Source organism: Erigeron canadensis, chromosome 5 (genome assembly GCF_010389155.1).
Source record: "Erigeron canadensis isolate Cc75 chromosome 5, C_canadensis_v1, whole genome shotgun sequence".
NCBI classification, from domain to species: domain Eukaryota; kingdom Viridiplantae; phylum Streptophyta; class Magnoliopsida; order Asterales; family Asteraceae; genus Erigeron; species Erigeron canadensis.
In genome coordinates this window covers 6,276,310-6,295,800 of record NC_057765.1, presented here as the reverse complement: position 1 = coordinate 6,295,800, position 19,491 = coordinate 6,276,310, and the positions used below count along the sequence as shown (strand labels likewise).

Below are 19,491 nucleotides of genomic sequence, written 5' to 3'. Positions count from 1 at the left end.
TAAGCATTTTTGTTGATACATATTGACATAATGTTGCCAGTAAGAGTGTGAGACTACTATAGGTTGGCTGGTTTTGCGTGTCTAGCTAAACAGTTTACGATCAGCCTTTTGAGCTGAATTATAGAGAGAAACTTGTGATTACAACTATTTGTTTCTCCTGTCAAAAGAAAACGTGCTATTGAAATGAGAATGAAAAGGTCAAATTATTGTATTCGGAAGTCTGAACATCTTATAGTTTTAAATGGGTATTCAATCTATAGTTACTGATAAGCATAGAAGTGGAAACACTTTGTCTGATAAAGTTTCCTGGTTCATACATCTAAAGGAAATTTTCTAAGATAACTGTTATTCGTTTCAAGGATTATGACGCTTGATCTTAAACTTTTTTCTTTGACATCTCTCTGATATTTTTTCCGGCCTCGATTCATTGTTTGTATTGCCTGTATTCGTAATATGAAGGTGAGCGTCTTATAGCTAGAGCTGGAAATTTCCATCCATTCATATCTAAGAAGTAGATTAAATTTAAAAATCTTGCTAATAATGAACAGGTTGAACTCAACCCAAGAACTATCAACATAATTCAACCTTCTAAATCACTATTTTTAGTAGTATATTTTTCATAATCTTATGACATTCTTTCAAATACTAAATTGATGGCGTTTTACACTTTTTCTTGACTAATAGATGGATTGGTGACGTAGACGGAAATTTGGGATAATAAATCGAACCTGTTGATTCAAAAAGTACCAGGAAAATTTTTTCAATTTATCGTTAATTCAGATTGAATATCGATAATCTCGGATTCACACACTAAACACACAGTGAATAGGGGAAAATGATTTCTTGTATTTCATAAATTTGATCATTTCCCTAGGTTCTATTACATATAAATAGATAGGAGAATTTCGAATGGACCTCAAAAAACAAGTGGGCCAAAATTTATAAACAAAACAAAGTCCAAAAAAACCGAAAAAACATAGAAAATGTCCAAAAGTCATAGAAAAAGGCTGTTTCGGGGCTCGAAGCTCGACCCTAACTGCCTTGGCTGTTAGCAGCTTGATGCATCTTTAGGCAAGCTATCAGGAAGTTTTTTCTTCTATTAGGTATTGGGTGAGGAAGTATTCTAACGTGAACCCTGTTAAGACAACTAAGTATAGACTAGGGATGGTTTTCAGTCTCGTACCGTACCGAATTGGTACCGAACCAATTAGTAAATTCATCAAATGTAAGAACCAAATACCGTACTGAAATTATGATATCGGTACCGGTCTAGTATCGATTCGGTACTGGTTTTTCGGTACTAAAATCGAATTGTAAGGAAGTGTTAATAGAAAAGTCAGAAACTTCGGATAAAAGGTAACCATTAATACTGATTAGAATGTGTGCAGACTGCTAATACTAATGAGAATGGTACCGAACCGTTTCTACGATCGTTTTGACTGGTCATACGCCCAAAACGGATCCTTATAGCTCAAGTTATGCCCATTTTAGTGAGGCACCCTTTAAGGCCGTGTCTTGGGCTTCCAGATACAACATGGTCTGCTCATCAATACTTGGTCCTGCATCATTCCCCCTGGATAGACAAAATTCGCCTTCAAATTCACAACAGGATCATCATCAGAAGAATCACCATGATAAGGCAACAAATGCTTCACATTAAACACATCAGAACAATGAATATGGCTACGCAGTTTGAGAAGGTAAGCATTAGAGTTTATTTTCTGCACATTTTTCAACAGGCCCTATCTTCTTGGCGGTTAGCTTGTTGTAATCTCCAACTGGGAATCTATCTTTAGTCAAAACAACCCAAACAAAGTCACCTTTGTCAAAATTAACTTTTCTTCGCTTCTAATCAGCAGCTTTCTTGTAATTGGCATTCGCTTGAACCAAATTATCATGAACAGCTTTGTGAACTTCATGTAACCCTTTAACAAAATATTGAACTTTCTTTGGAATAGAACCAGAAACAGGAATTGTCATTAAATCAAGTGGTCCTCTGGGTTGAGATGAGTAAACAACCTGGAATGGACTAAACCCAGTACTGCGATTAACAACATGATTATGAGCAAACTCAGCTTGACATAAATTCTGGTCCCATGGATTCACATGATCACCAACCAAACAGTGCAACAAATTACCAAGTGATCGATTAACAACCTCAGTCTGCCCATCCGTTTGGGGATGATAAGCACTACTGAAATTGAGTTGAGTATTCACCATCCTCCATAAACTACGCCAAAAGTGACTCAGAAACCGGGTATCCCGAACAGAAACAATAGAAATAGGCAAACCATGTAATCGATACACATCACGAAAGAAAAGTTGTACAACATTAACAACATCAGTTGTCTTCTTTCAAGGGATAAAATGAACCATCTTAGAGAACTAATCAACAACAACAAATATAGAATCATTACCTCTCTGAGTACGAGGCAAGCCAAATACAAAATCCATGCTAATATCAACCCATGGTTGTGAAGGTACATGCAAAGGCATATAAAGACTTGCATTAGTAGTTGTGCCTTTAGAAACTTGACAAATACGACACCGTTTGACATAACGATCAACTTCTTTCCTCATAGTAGGCCAGAAATAAGAAGCTTGCACCAACTTTAAAGTACGATCACACCCAACATGCCCTTCACCATCCAACTCCGTAATGACTTTCAAGCGAAGACTAGAATCAGGAATACATAATTGATTCCCCTTGAAAAGAAAGCCATCATGTATCAAAAATTCTGATTTCTGCCCAGATTGCACATCCTGCATAATAACTGAAAAATATGGGTTAATCATTAGCTCCTCACGAATAACGTCTAAAACAGGCACATCAACTTTCATAGATACAAGCAGATTGCTCCTTCTGCTTAATACATCAACAACTCTGTTAGACACACCAGTTTTGTGCTTGACAACAAAAGTAAACTTCTCAAGAAATGCCAACCAACGCCCATGCCTATGAGACACTTTAACTTGTGTGCGTATATGCCTTAATGAGTCATGATCAATGAACAAAACAAACTCCTTATGAAACAAATAATGACGCCAATGCTTTACAGCTTAGACCACTGCATAAAACTCCAAATCATAAGTGTTATACCTTAATTTTGGTCCAGTCAATTTTTCACTGAAATAAGCAACAAGCCTACCACCCTGACTAAGAACTCCACTAATTCTAACCTTTGAAGTATCATTATGAAGTTCAAAAACTTGAGAAAAGTCAGGCAATACCAGAATGGGTGTTGTAGTGAGCTTGACTTTGATAGATTGAAAAGCCAACTCTGCCTCTTCTGTCCATACAAATGACTTCCCCTTCATGCAATCTGTCACTGGAGCCATAATAGAACTGAAATGGGGAATGAACCTCCTGTATACAGAAGCAAGACCATGAAAACTACGAACTTCAGTAATGGTAGTAGGAGTTGGCCAATTTTGAATTGATGCTACTTTAGATTCATCCACCTGTATCCCATCACCAGAAACAATATACCCTAAAAACAGGACTTTAGGGGTCATGAACACACACTTTTTTGTTGCTGCATAAAAATTATCCCTACGAAGTAAGGCCAAACCTTTCTTGGCATGCATGACATGCTCATCAAAAGAAGCATTATAAATAAGAATATCATCAAAATACACAACCACAAACTTGCCAATAAAAGGCCTGGGCAACTAATTCATCACACGCATAAAAGTACTAGGTGCGTTTGATAAACCAAAAGGCATCACCAACCACTCATACCATCCTTCGCGAGTCTTGAAGGCAGTTTTCCATTCATTACCTAGTCTAATACGAATTTGATAATACCCACTTTCCAAATCTAACTTTGTAAAAATAGTAGCACCACTAATCTGATCAAGCAAATCATCTAATCGAGGAATAGGAATTCTATACCTCACAGTTATCTTGTTGATGGGTCGACTATCAACACACATACGCCAAGTGCCATCTTTCTTTGGAGTCAACAAAGCAGGAACAACACAAGGACTCATACTTTCACGAACATGACCCTTAGAAACCAACTCCTCAACCTGTCTACGCAATTCTTCATGTTCACTTGGGCTCGTCTTGTAATGTTGCCTGTTAGGCAATTGTGAACCACGCTCTAAATCAATATGATTTTGGATGTCACGCAAAGGTGGCAATCCATAAGGCAACTCATCTGAAAAAACATCAGAATATTCCTCAAGTAAAAGAACCATGGCATCAGGAACATTGCCATCCTCAACCACATCTTTACCTATCAACACAAAAATAACATCGTCCTCTTCCAACTCATCCTCAAACTGAGAGAGTTAACACTTAGCAGGGTACCAGTCGGTTTGGTGGCTACAACCTTAGGCTTACTAGGCAACAAAGTAATCTTCACATTATCACACACGAAACTGTAAGTATTTTTTCGCCCATTATGTTCTACATTACGATCATATTCCCAAGGTCTACCTAACTACAAATGACATGCATCCATGGGAACTACATCACACCAGACATCATCCTTATATTGTTTACCAACGGAAAAAAGAACAAGAGAACGTTTCGATACTGTTATCTCGCCTCCTTTCGTAAGCCATTGAAGCTTGTAAGGCTTAGGGTGATTTTCAGTCTTCAAGGCCAACTTCTTGACAGCCTCGTCAGAAACCAAGTTATCACAACTTCCTGGATCAAAAACAAAAGAGCAAACCTTCTCCAACATGGTACATGTTGAATGGAAGATGTTTTGTCTAAGCAACTCATCTTCATTAGCCTTTGGTGTATAACACGATCTCCTAACCACCAAATTCACTCCCACATCTCCAGCCACCTCTACTTCGTCATACTCAGGCTCTTCATCAAATACTGGGGCATCTTCATAATCACCATCAGCCTCATCACCATCTTCCCACTCATCTGGTTCAACAAACAAGTTCTTTTTCCCCAGCCTTCTTACATACAGACTGACGATGGCCAGACTCTCCGCAGTTAAAACACTTCAAGCCACTAGTACTCAACCTTTTTGAAACTGGTCCAGTACTGCCACCACCTTGTTTTGCTTGATTAGGGGCAAAACGAGATGTCGAGGGACCATAACCTTAACTTCCTCCTGTCATAGCAGAAGATGCACCATCAACACGCCGATTCTATTTTTCAAATGCTAAAGCACGTTGTTAAGCATCAGAAAGTGTCACATAATCAAACATATTAACGAACTCCATGATCTGAACCCGTAGGCCACCAATATAATGAGAGACAAGTTGTTTATCAGTTTCTTGAATATCATTCCTTGCAATCAATTGATAAAATCCAGTCGTGTAATCTTCAACAGACTTCCCTGCTTCAATGTTTGTAACCGCTAATAATTATGGAGAATAAAGTTGACTTTCATACACTTCTTCATCTTATTCCAAGATGTGACCTTTGACTTTCCAACCCTCTGTCAAGTCAGTTTCAATTGTTGCTACCATGCAAATGCTCTCCCACGTAATCTGGTAGCAATCAATGGAACCCTTTTGTTTTCTAGAACTTCTTTAAAGTCGAAAACTTCTTCAACACCAACCAACCAATCAATAAACTTTTTTGGATTCAAAGTATCCCCATCAAATTCAGGGATATTGATCCTCATTCTAGACTCCTAACGCCTGTTATCACCCCTTTGAGTTCTTTCTGATTGTTCATCAGAAGATGAACCGTCACCCCCACCAAACGGGTTTTCCTCTTCATCTTCCCGATGATTACGATTACGACGCCCCCTTGGATTCATCAAGGCATTCATCCGATTAATTAAATCATCAGCAAATCGATCCAACCGTTCCTCTAATCGCCCCTCCAACCTTTCTGTAATTTGTTGCTCAAATGCTTGTTCATTGATATCATTAAGATTTCTTCTTCTTGGAGGCATCACGAACTGAAGTTAGGCTCTGATACCACCTGGCGCAGACGGAAATTTGGGATAACAAATCGAACCTGTTGATTCAAAAGAATACCAGAAAGAATTCTACAAATTATCGTTTATTCAGATTGAATGCCGATAATCTGGGATTCACACACTAAACACACACACACACTGAATAGGGGAAAATGATTTCTTGTATTTCATAAAACTGATCATTTCCCTAGGTTCTATTACATATAAATAGATAGGAGAATTTCGAATGTGCACATCGGCCCAGTGATGCCGATAGGCGGCTCCTATCTTCGTGTATCTATATCTATACTACTCTATAAAACAAACTATTCCCTTTCCTTCAAGTAATTATGATTTTAAAATGACCATATTACACATCTTCTTTATTCACTAATTTAAACATTTTCACCTATTTACCTATAATACTCTTGATGAAATAAATTACAACATATATCCTTCAACCCTTAAAGAACCATATTAACCCTTCTTATATCAATTAATTTACATTCATTACCACGCCGCCACCACCGTCACCGCCGCACATCGCCGACACCACTGCAGCCGTCGCACACCTTCGTCGCTGCCACCATCACCGCTGCATGCATCGCGTGGGCATCTGTCTAGTATATATATATATATATTTGAGAAAAATTACGTGAGTAGCCAATTTCCGTTGTGATTGTACCACAATAGTTAAGTTTTTTTTAAATTATCACAAAATAGTTGAGTAAATCGCAATAAACTCCTAGAATCGCAACAAAATACTTGAAATCGCAACAAGAAATGAAAAGATGCAACAAGAAATGTCATATCTCATCAAGAAATGTCATATCGCAACAAGAAATGCATTTCGCAACAAGAATTGCATGTACAAGTCGCCTTCAACCAACATTCTCACTGCCGAATTGGGATGATTTGGACAAACTGATCACTAGCAGTGTCGGGCATACTGGTTTTACGAATTATTGTTCTTTATTTTTCAAAATGAGGGGCATATATGCCCGTTTTTGAATAAAAATCCCATATCTTGGTATATTCTGTCGTTGCAGAGCAATAGACTTGCCCCATAGCTCTGAATCCGAAAGAAAACAATTTTAGGGGACCGTATACATGACTTTATTATTATGTTAACAAAATAATAAGTATCGTACATGTTGGTCAAAAATAAAATTATTTTTAGATACGATTATTTTCATACACATATATTTTACACACGTGTTAACTATAGCTATGAAGTTTATGATTAGCCGAATCTTGCTATAGATAAAATGCTGAGTTTTAATTACAAACGTGATGTTTTATAGGCTTGGTTTCTATTTATTCCTTTTTTTCTTATACAGGTTTTGTAGTAGTGAAGCAGATCAAGGATGAGAACAAGATGGTTCTGATCGAATGATGATTACTTAAAAGTGAAATTTCTAATCATCTTTGAATTGTCTTTGGTTGGGATTATTATGACAGGCAAAATGGCATAATAATAATAATAATAATAATAATAATAATAATAATAATAATAAATAATAATAATAATAATAATAATAATGAGATGCCCTATCTCGAACCTTTACGGTATGTTCTTGAGTTTTTTCTACAAGGGAAAAGAAAGGATTAAGAAGGATATTAATTTTTTTTTGTGTTTTAAATTACACTTTTCGTCTTTGAAGTTGGCACGTTTTTTACTTTTCGTCCCTTAAGTGAAAAAATTACAATTTTAACCTTAAAGTTGATATATTTTTTCAATCATCGTCCCTCGCCAAACGTCGTTAAGTTTCAGCCGTTAAGTCGGATACGTGCAACACACGTGAGGGACTGAAACTACAAAAAATGACAAGTTCAGGGACGAAAACTGAAATTTACTTTTCTGTTGTCATCATCTTCATCTTCTCTGCCTGACTTTTATCGAAAAATTCACCGGAAAACTTAGAATGCTGATATCTCACTCGCTTCTTCGAATTAGACCACGAAACCACCACCAAACTTCTCAAAATTAATTTCCGCACGAATCCTAACCAAAAAAATATTAAAATGTCGATATTTCATCAAATGTAAATGAAAAGCATCGTAAATAAAATTGTAACCAAGACCCAGTTGACCAAAAAAAGTAACAAGTTCCATGGATCTCGTTTCGATTATAAGTTACTCGCACTTAAAGTTGCCAGTTCGTACAAGTTCTATGCTAGTTTGTTGTTTTTTTTTGGTCAACTGGGTCTTGGTTACAATTTCATTTACGATACTTTTCATTTACATTTCATGAAATATCGACATTTTAAGATTTTTTTTTGTTAGGATTAGTGCGGAAATTAATTTTGAGAAGTTTGGTGGTGGTTTCGTGGTCTAATTCGAAGAAACGTGTGAGATATCAGCATTTTAAGTTTTCCGGTGAATTTTCCGACGAAAGTCAGCCAGAGAAGATGAAGATTTTGACAACAGAAAAGTAAATTTCAGTTTTCGTCCCTGAACTTGTCATTTTTTGCAGTTTTAGTCCCTCACGTGTGTTGCACGTGTCCGACTTAACGACTGAAACTTAACGACGTTTGGCGAAGGACAATGATTGAAAAAATATGTCAACTTTAAGGTCAAAATTGTAATTTTTTCACTTAAGGGACGAAAAGCGAAAAACGTGACAACTTCAAGGACGAAAAGTATAATTTACTCTTAGTTTTATTTAAAAGAAGAAGAGAAAAAAAAGTAAAAGATATGAAAGGAGAATTCAATAGATTTTGTTAAGGATATTTTCTTCCCAATTTTGAGATGATTTGAAATGAAAGAAAATATACTTTTTCTCTTCCATTCATCTCTCTTCTCTTCTTCCCTCTTCCTTCGTAAAAAAACTCAAGAATATAGGCTTAGTAATGCAATTAGCAAAACATTTTAACTTTTTTTTGCTAATTATCATCAAACTCACATGTGCACAACTAGAGGTGTACAAAGCCTCAGCCGGACCTGGCTTTGGCCCAGACCTTAAAAGCCCATGTTTTTATTTAATGAAAACAATTCGAGTCCAGTTAACAACGGACCTTATAAAATATTAAGGGTGCGTTTAGTTCAAAAAAAAACTCCTTTGTTTTTCATTTTTATTTTCTAAGAAAACATAGAAAACAGGAAACGCATTCAAATTCTATTTTTTTAGAAAATTTTTCCTAGAAAATGAAAATTCTCTTTTCCAACTTTTGCACTAAAATTAGAAAACTGTTTTTTCAGTTTTTGTTTTCATTTTTCTATTTTCTAAACCTTTTATAAACCTAAAATTAGAAAACAAGTGAATTTGAACATGTTTTCTAGTTTTCTAAAATAAATAATGAAAACTCCATCTTTTATTTTGAACGCGTTTTCAAAATTTTCAAGGGTTTTTTAGAAATGAAAAACCTTTTCATTTTCTAGAAAACTAGAAATGGAAAACTTAAAAACATTTTCTTAAACTAAACGCGCCCTAAGGTTTTTAATGTTCAAACGGGTTAGCCTGTATCTGATCGGGCTGGGCTTAAGCCCACGTTAGGCCTTTTTAAACTAATTCTTCAAATATGCGCCGCATTATACTTTAAAAGTGCGTCGCGTTAAACTAATCCTTCATATCCAAGATTTCTTCTGACTTGAACACTGCGTCGTATTATACTATAATGTGTCGCATACTCGCATTCCTTGAAAAACTTGGCTAATGGAGTAATGCCGCACATCAACTATCTAAGGTGTTCAATTAGATAATCTTGGGTTTGGGTTTTTTGTTTTATGTGTAGTGTGTGGCTGTTTTGTTTGCGCGTTTAATCACCAATATGTGTGTTGCTGTTTTGATTCTAATGATACATACAAAGTAAATAAATGTAATATTTCAAACAGCAAAAGAAATTACATGTTCTTTCCTGTAACTTGGTAGCATTACTATATATTTTAGTCTGTCAGTGTTATTATTCCAAACATTATCAACTACGTTTATTTTGTTTAAACATAATAATTCTCTTTTTATATTTTGAAGAGTGGGATATCATCAACAAATTTCTTCAGTTATCATATGTACGGTATTTGTGTTACACCATGTTCAAAATGGGTAATTCTTAGTCGTAGTAGCAGGGCTGATTGAAACACTTGTATGCTTTAAATATTGTCACAATTTATGTGGAGTTAACCACAAATAGAACATGGTTGGAAAATACTCTGATTTTTTCTGTATGATTAAAGGAATGTATAACTATATTTTATACTTGTAATATAACTTGTGCTGAAAATACAATCAACAGATACCAATGGTGTATCAAAAGAAGGTAGAATAAAAATTGCTTTTGGTTCATAAAGATATCATAAGTTTGTTTTTTAGGCCTAATTCATCACCTGTTGACATCAATTTCTTCTGTTAAATGTGTTCATGATATTCTTCTGGTTCTACTCAAATGTTGCTCCTCGCTTACTCTCTTCTGTCACGAATACCCATTGGATGCTAAAGCGATTAGGGTATTCGTTTGCTCAATACATCACCTCGGTTATCCAGCCAGCAATCAGCTCCTAGAGCTTTGGAAACTGTCATCATCAAAGAGAGCCACTTGGTGGAATTGGTACGATTGGCTGCCAGTCCTCCCACCGTCAAAAAACATGAAGTAAGATATTCGTTCTTTTTTTCTTCCCGAAAAGAGTAATGTAACAAATTACGTTATCTTTTCAACTATTAAACCACCGCGGACACTATGCTAGTCTATTGTAATATTTATATTATGTAAATCTTGAGAAGGTAGTATGGTTGTTTGTGTAACAAATTGTTCAGAAGTTGTAAAATTTAGTAATTTTTAATTTCCTTTCACCATATATATAATCTTATTATATTCATTGTATATCTTAACCAGATGTTTTTGGGACATAATGAAAAGAGATATAGCCTCCAAAAAAATCTTCAAAAACAGAACTAGTCAATATTCACAAATTTTGGCTATAAAAAATATGATTGAAGACTAGCCAACAATAATGATATAGAATTTGAATGATTACAGTTTATATATTAAGAGTATAAATAAATACAGTAGTTATAATGTAGCTTATAAATAAATGAGGTTAGACTTTTCTAACGTGGAATTCAATATGAATTCAATGGAAAAGCTTAAGGCAAAGCCCTGATGAAGAACATGTCTTGTTTGTAATCACATCAGAGAATGTATCAACTAGCTGCCCTGCAAGTGAAGCTGGATCATCCATTAAAGTATCCACAAACACTTTGACAACTCGAACCTCTTGTTGACTCGCTCTCAAGCTGTACCATGTGAGAAATTTCTTCCTGAAACTGGTATCTATATGTCCTTCACACTCTAAAAGTCTGATTACCTTTACATAATACCCAAAATCTTGGTCATCTGATTCATTCAGTTCCTCATCAGACACAGTGTCAAGATTTATTTTTGAAGATTTCCGTCGGCGTTTTCTTGCCAAGTTTGAATCTTTTATGCTTTCCGCTTTACAAGGTGTAATGGGTAGTTTAGCAGACGTGCTAGGAACAAATGGGTCAGAATATTTTTCACTGTTTGTGTCGTTGCTTGAAGTGTTGTTGTTGATGTTTACATCATCTGTGTTTATCGCAACCTCTTTGTCCTTGTGCTTATTAACAATATTGTTGTTTTCATCTTGAATAGATAAGGGGTCTGAAAGGCTACTTGAGTTGGTTTGAGGGCTTTGCTCATCGTCGTTGATCGTCTGAAATGAGATTTCTTTGCTTCCCAATTCGCGGGTGTTCTCATAGTTGATAACTTTTAATATGTATTGTGTTGATGGAGCTAAATCTGAAAGTAAGAACTTGGTATCACTTGGTGCAAATAATGTACACGTCGGAATTGTAGGATAGTCTTTATCTTCAGCTTTCCTATGCCACATAATATATCTGTTCGTTCTAAAGTTTTCCATGAAAGGTTGATCTTTGGAACCCAAAATGACATAAATTGATGTTGGAAAGACATCTCCAAATCCAACAACAGGTGTCGAGATGCTGGGATCTGCATACACGAGAAAAGACTGAAATTTGGATAGCTAATACTTGTCCGTCAGAACTCAGAAAACAAATGAGACTAATAACAAGGGCTAATTGCATGGAATATAATGAACTTTGACCTAATTTTCTTTGTAAGAATGAACTTTCAAAATGTTCATTTGATGTAAAGAATTTACAAATCATTAATATTTAGTGTCAAACTTAACAAAAAAATCCATTAAAGTTGCATTGTGACGTCTGTTGTAAAAAAATCTTCGTTTGCAAGTATTATTGAATCTTAACAAACTAAAGGAAATAAAAAGTGAATTCAAAAAAGATGCATTAGAGTAACTAATTTAACGGAGTTTTTGTTAAGTTATACATCAAATGGTAACAACTTATATGTTCTTTACATCAAATGAACGTCATAAAAGTTCATTTCATACAATGAAAAATCAGTCAAAGTTCATCACATTCCCATGCGATAAGCCTGGTGACACATACCATAAACAATAAGATGAGAGTCTGAAACTAGAAGCAAAATCATTAACATTTTGGGGTTGATGTTAGTGCGATTTGACCTGAAACGTCAAACTCTGATTTCTTTTTAATGGATTAGATCTAGAGGTAACTATGTCGACCGATTTAATTATCAAAATCAATAGGTCGTTCAGGGTTACGTTTCATCTCTAACTAGCCAAATAAGTATAATGAAGTTGCTTATTATGAAAAAAGACCAACTGGTTGAACATATCAAACGGGTTGTATTTTAGATGGTCAAAACCTCCTAGATCATTGTATACAAAACGCTACATCACAAGACATAAGATAGTATTTTGTGATTAGATTTGACAAAGAAATTAAAACTATTGGGGAGAAAAGTGTCAAAAATAATCCACTTTGACCCATTAACATGACCCAACCATTTGTCACTTCTATTAAGATCAATAAAAATATACTGTATATATAAATCATAGAAGAGGAGACAGTATACCATCAAGGGTTGTGTTCGGTAGGACTGAATCTAAGGATTCAATCGCAGAAGAGCATAGTTTCTGAACCTCTTGTCCTGAAGAGAGCCTGTTCACTATACCTCTGGCCCGTTTGACTGGCAATCCGGTCAACGGGCCTACATCTGCTTCAAGTTTCTCCAGTACTTCATTTACAACTGCATCAAGCTTTTGGTAACGTATGCTACCGGCTAAAAGCTTTTGGCTTAAAGAGACACGATAACACAAGATATCAACCCGTCTAGTGTCCCTTGCTATTATCATTTGTTTTCTCCAACATCTGCATACACCTAGAGCATTAGATCCACATAAAAAATGCGCAATGGTGCATGAGCAACTTATGGGCCTACGGCATCCCATACATACTGGGTGGGTCAAACCAGTTAATTGTCCAATGGATTGAAAGTCATCCGCAGTGTATGTGTATTAAGACACATAAAAGCCTCCTAAATCCCTTTCATAAATAAGTATTCATAATTACTTTTGTACATCATAGGTTCGTTAACATATTATCACAATAATTATTCATGAAATATTGTAATTGTATGGATACAAAATAATGGTTTGTTGGAAGCCTGACCCAGCCCGTTTCAACCTGTGATTAATAATCATTATTTTGACCTTAACCTGTCCATTTTTCCACCTCCAGTAGAATTTCTAGATCCACCATCGATGATGAAGTGAGGCTATAAACTAAAAAACAGATGAAACGTACCCAATTAAATCATTCACTTTACCACAAGATACACAATAGAAGCTCCCATCTAGTCCTCTACTTTCCCCATCTTTTGGAATACCTGATTTGTCGTGTTTTAACACGCATTCAAGGTGACACGACATCCCACAAGAAGTACCTTGAAATGGGGGATCCGAACTGCAAATCAACCATAAACTTGGATCCTTATTATCATCATATTGATGACAAATGCAACAAGAACACCTTTTACAAAATACTCCCTCTTGAATCAACTTAGCTCTACAAGCCGAATTCTTGCAAAGTTCAACATTATTCTCACCCGAATCACCACAATTATGATCCAATGCAACGTTTAAACGGTTTGGGTTCTCAGATTTTCTATGTCTTTTGGTAGATGTTGTATGATCACTTTGTGATGTATCAAGATTCATCATAATATCATTATCATCATCAATATGTAATCTTTTCTCGGCTACTATTTTAAGTAAGTGTTCGATAATTTTCAACTTTGTAAGTCCGGTATACTTTCTTTCTTTTCCCATTTCGGCACAAAGAATTTGAAGAATTTCTTGACGGCTCCATGATTGTAGAAGCTCGGGTGCACCCTTAGACCATTCAGATACTTCATATACAAGCTCTCTTTTTTCTTCCATACTTAACTTGCTACACTTTGATGGATCAAGTACAAAACCTGAAAACAAGTCAAAGACCAAGAAAATGTCAACCAAATGGAGATTTGTTACAACAACATTATATAGTTGACTAAAAATGAAGGCTTTTTTAAAATCAAAATATGACTGGCATGTGAAATCATTTTGTTTACTTTCTGTCATTGTCTCTTAAAACCACCATAAATCAACTTTCAAATACCACAAAAATGCTTAAATGTAAATAAATAAAATACATGCATTATTATGTCAATGCCAGTTGTGATATGCATTGCACAAGTTTATGCCTGTATTCTATTACTTAAAAAAAGGAGGCTAAAATATAGGTAGGTTACATCAAAACATAAATATAAATAGCTCTGACTTAAAACTGATAAAGACAGCCTAACCATGCATTGTACATTTTGTACTATTCCATAGAAACAGGGTTGTTGATTTTACCATGTAAATTTATATATTTTACCACTTTACAGTTTTTTATTTCAGAAGACCAATAAAATTTTGTAATTTGAAGAGGTATTTCCAGCTGTTACTTCCTTTTTATTGCCTTTAGAATCCCACTTAAATAGCTTTCAGAACACTGTTCTATTGTCATACCAGTAATGCATGATCATAAGTTCACATGACTAAAAAAGGGAGGACAGATTCTTGTTCTTAATAAACAATATTCTGCAGTAAAAACCATAATAAAATATATGGTTTTTACAAATCATGACAAGTAACATGTCAATAACTTTCACAAAGCATACCATATAAGAACATAATAACTCAAATATCCCTAAAATGATTAATTAAAAACTAACATTGTTGGTGTTTGGATAGAGTTGAAAGTGATTATTGTGATGTCAAGAATCAAAATAACCGCATCAAATAATCACCTGATTAAACTCAACTATGTCAAAATTCAACATCGGTGGTGTTTCGATGGCATCTTTTAAGTGATTCTTGTGACGTAAAGAATCAGTATGACAAACATCAAATAATCAGTTGATTAAACTAAGCAACCGATACTTACATTTTTCTAACGAAGGAAATATAAGTTGCTGAATTTAATCAACAAATATTCCGATGGCATCATTTTGATTTTTTACGTCACAATGATGACTTGTACATTATTTATATGTCTAGCCATTATTAACTAATGAAAATTTTGCAACAAAAATTACTAATGAGACCATGCTAAATCTAGTGTCATAGTGAACTTGGATCAGTTGATGGAAGATGGGTCCGTACACATAGTAGTTAGATGGACAGAGACAAACAGGGCCAATTTAACCAGAAAAAAAAAGGACCAATAATTTCTGGGATCATAATTAACTGGTGGATATGATGTGAATCACGAGGTCATATAAAACAAACATGCAGTTCAAAAATTATAAAATAATATATAGATCCAATAAAAACAAAAGGTAAAATTTCTTCATTAAATCTTTGAAATATAATCAAGAAAAAAAATATTTGTTCATGGTTACATAATAAAATTCAAATTTTTAAGCAAATATGTTGAAAAGAATCAAATCTTTCTTATGGGCATATGATAAAAATCAAAACTTTAAGCTAATATGTTGTGAAAACTCAAGTTTTTGTCATGGGCATATGTGATAAAAATCAAATATTTAAGCTAATATATGTAAAGACATGATCTTTTTTATGGACATATGTGAAAAATCAAATCTTTATAAACAAAACACAAACCCCATATAGATAAGTTAAAAGAATCAAAAAGCCCATCAAGAAAAAGATAGATATAAGTACAGAAAATAGATTGATTGATTGATTTGTTACCTTCAAAAGAGCAAGAATCCATGATGTGTGTATAGTACTGATGTTCCTGAAGAACAGAAACACATCACTACATTATCAAAACAAATCCTACAATATTTATAGAATTTGAAGGACCAATGAAATAGAATAGAGTATATAATATATTATTGGATATTGTATTATATTATGTTATGCTATTATTATATAATAGAAAGAAAGTTAATGATTAAATAAACAACTGGTGTAAAAGAAAGTGTTTTGCAAATAGGAAGGAATCCATGAAATGGGGTCCTGAAAGGGTAATGCTATTTTGATCTGAAAAACAAGGGTAGAGAGAAGAAAAGTACACAATAGAATTGAGGTTGAGTGTTAGTTGGGTTGAGAGATAAAAGCGGTTGCATTTTGCATGTCATGGGCTCATGGCCATTCACAAAGCTTAAATTTTAGGAGTATTTAAAATTCTTTATTCATATAGATAGATATAGATATATTTTTATGAATAAACTTATAAAAGTGATATGTCCCTCTAAATATTTAGCCTAATAATCCTTTTAACAATTTTAAAACATGTCCATTTGTTTTTTTTTTATATATTTTGATTTTATCTTTCGATTTTGCCACTTATCATCATCTTATTATTAAACGAAATTTTAGGCTATATTAATCATTTTTTCATAAAATTATATCCTCCCAATTTATATCAAACTCATTTTCATATGAGAAATGATAATTGTATCATTGTCTTTTATTTTTTTCATCTAATTTTAAATGTTTTAGTTTGATGGTTAAAGTTTTTTTCTTTCATATTTGATTATAGTTATGTTTTGTTGTGTTATATAACACTTAATATAAAATATATGAACAAATTAAGTTTTATTATTGTACTTTTCAATGATAAAGTTTCATCAACTGTTATAAATTACATACAAAAAAAGAAAAAAGACTTTGAAAGTAAAAAATGAGACAATTAAAATGAGAGGGAAGGAGTATTAATCTACCACAAGATATACGTTTTTCAACATACTAACAATTCAGTGTTCTATGTATGGTGGATATATCACTTGTGGTGGTACAATTATTATTTTTCGATCAAATGAGTAATGTTTAAAGGGAATTTAGGGCCAATGGTATAATCGGTTCTTTCTATCGATTTGTTAACCAGTTCCCCTACACTCTATTATTTGGCAAAAAGAGGCAAGGAGCGAGCATCCCAAGTATAATCGACCTAAGGGTGGCGATGCATTTGAACGTAGGGACATGTGGGACCACATATTCATGATCATCTTTTTCTTTTTTGGGTTGGAGGAATATCCTTTTTTAAAACTTTTATATAAACCAGATACAAACACATACATTCCATACACAAAACACATACACTTCTATACTGATTTTCATATCAAAAATGTCTTACAGCGAACAACTTTTTAAAGAGATCATTCCTGATTCCTCAAATTCGGATGATGAATCATGGCCGTATGATTCTGCGAGTTCGAGTTCATGGCTTCGGTTGCTCTTTCACTTTTAGAAAAAGAAACTGGTTCATCTTCTGTAACAAGAAAATATATTTGGAAAGACCAGGAAGCTACTCGTGAGAAATTGACGAGGATGTACTTTGTAGATGACCTGATGTTTGATGATAAGGTTTTCCGTTCGAGGTGTATGTCTGAGTCGTACTATTTCTAGAAACTGTTTAGGATATGACAGCCAGATTCCTTTGGTTTCGGAATGGAGTGAGCACGACCGGTGAAATAGGTTTCTCGGCAATTTAAAAGTGCACATGCGCGTTACGATAACTACTGTACGGTAACATAACCGATAATTATGATGAAAGTTGTCACTCTCTACTAGGACTACTCATGAATGTCAAGGCTATTTTTGCAGCGCTAGACTTCAACTAGATGGTGAGGAGTATCTATGTTCACCCGCTAGCCACAATGTTGCATGTTTATATGAGGCGCGTGAAGCTAAATATCATTTTCCTGGCGCGTTAAGCTAAACAATCTAAGGGATGCTATTTACCACACTTGGTCATTTTTTCTCAAAGCATATGCATACCTGATTGTTCATAAAGACAAGATAATGAAAAGACTCCAAGAGGTTGTAGTAAAAAACATTGAACGAGCATTTGGTCTTCTGAAAAACAAGTAGGTTAGAATAGGACGACCAACACGGATGAAGAAGAAAAGATCAGATCATTAACACCATCTATGCATGTGTTATATTACATAACATGATCCTCAAGAACTAGGACAACACGATATCACCGGTTTACATTAGCGATTCTCTAAGCAAAGCTAGTAATATCAACCCTAACTTCCGATATCAGTAACGAACAAAGATATGCATTACACATTGCGTCGTGATAATGCTTGGCACATCACGAGCCTAAATCTACACGTTGATGTTTGGTGATCTTTTTAATTTAATTATGTGTTTGTATTATGTTTTAATAATGTAATGTTAATTTTTATATGCTTTAATAAATTTGTTTAAGAAAATATAAAATTCGGCTCATTTTGGCACATTTTAACACTTTTTGACAAAACAATTGACAGACATTTGGCAACTTATTGGCTTAAAAACTTGACAAGTTGACACTACACCCTTAATGTAGGATGTTAAATAACTTCTTTTTTATGTCGTTAGGTTAATAATAACACCACCACATAGATGGTTTATGTTATTTTCACACAAAGGAATGGTTTGTGCAAAAATTGTTGAAGTACAGTTTTTCTAATTTACCTTCTTTTTCTTTTCTCTGATCATTCAATCTCTCTTATCTTTTTATCCATCTTTTTCCTTTACACACCAAAATCGCACACAATCGGTGGACTATTTTCTTCACAACTTTCTTGTTTTAGATCACTGATTTGTTTCCATCATCAATATATTGCAAAAACTTGAACTTCAACACAAGAGATCCAAGGATTTCGGTCAGTAATGATGTAACTGGGAATGGGATCTATTAGCTAGCCATATGACGAAGCAAACCAGTTAATTGCCTCCGGTTTTTGTCCGGTTTTAAATGGCCCGTTAACAAGCAAACCGATCCGTTTTTGTACCAAAAAGATATGAAAGTTAATACGCGGTCAGACCGGACGGTTTAAGGAAATTGCATGTACTTATCAATTAATTTGTATTTACGCAAATTTCTTTTTTTATGGGCTTGAGGGAAAAGGCAAAATTGTAACTATATAGTGACTGATGGGTCCAAATAGGCCACAAACTAACTAAAAAGATTGTTGTGGAATTATGGCCTATGGGTGGCGTATCTTTCATATTATTATGTTTTTATAAATTGAACAATTGTAGTGGGTGTGGTATAATTAATAAGAGTAAAAGAAAAAATAATAAAATCTTCTAACCAATATAAAATTCGTGCAATAATCTAAAAAGATGCCATGCCGATGAATGATTGCCACTGAAAGAGTGCTCTCATTGGTCAACTGGTCTCTACCAAAAAACTTTTGTTTTAATTCAATTTTTTTATATTCATTTATGATGATGTTCTTTTTTACCACTATATCAACAT

The 19,491-nt window shown here is 34.3% G+C and overlaps 1 protein-coding gene across 1 annotated transcript; it reads right to left on the bottom strand.

Annotated features, from left to right (window-relative positions):
- Positions 1 to 10,830: 10,830 nt before the first annotated feature.
- On the bottom strand, positions 10,831 to 16,381 carry LOC122600508 (VIN3-like protein 2). Its single transcript, XM_043773236.1, has 5 exons — positions 16,307 to 16,381; positions 15,981 to 16,026; positions 13,546 to 14,218; positions 12,815 to 13,110; positions 10,831 to 11,845 (listed from the first exon to the last, which is right to left on the bottom strand). Exons 1-5 carry the CDS (start codon positions 16,370 to 16,372, stop codon positions 10,950 to 10,952), a joined length of 1,977 nt encoding a protein of 658 aa, XP_043629171.1. The 5' UTR covers positions 16,373 to 16,381; the 3' UTR covers positions 10,831 to 10,949.
- Positions 16,382 to 19,491: the final 3,110 nt, after the last annotated feature.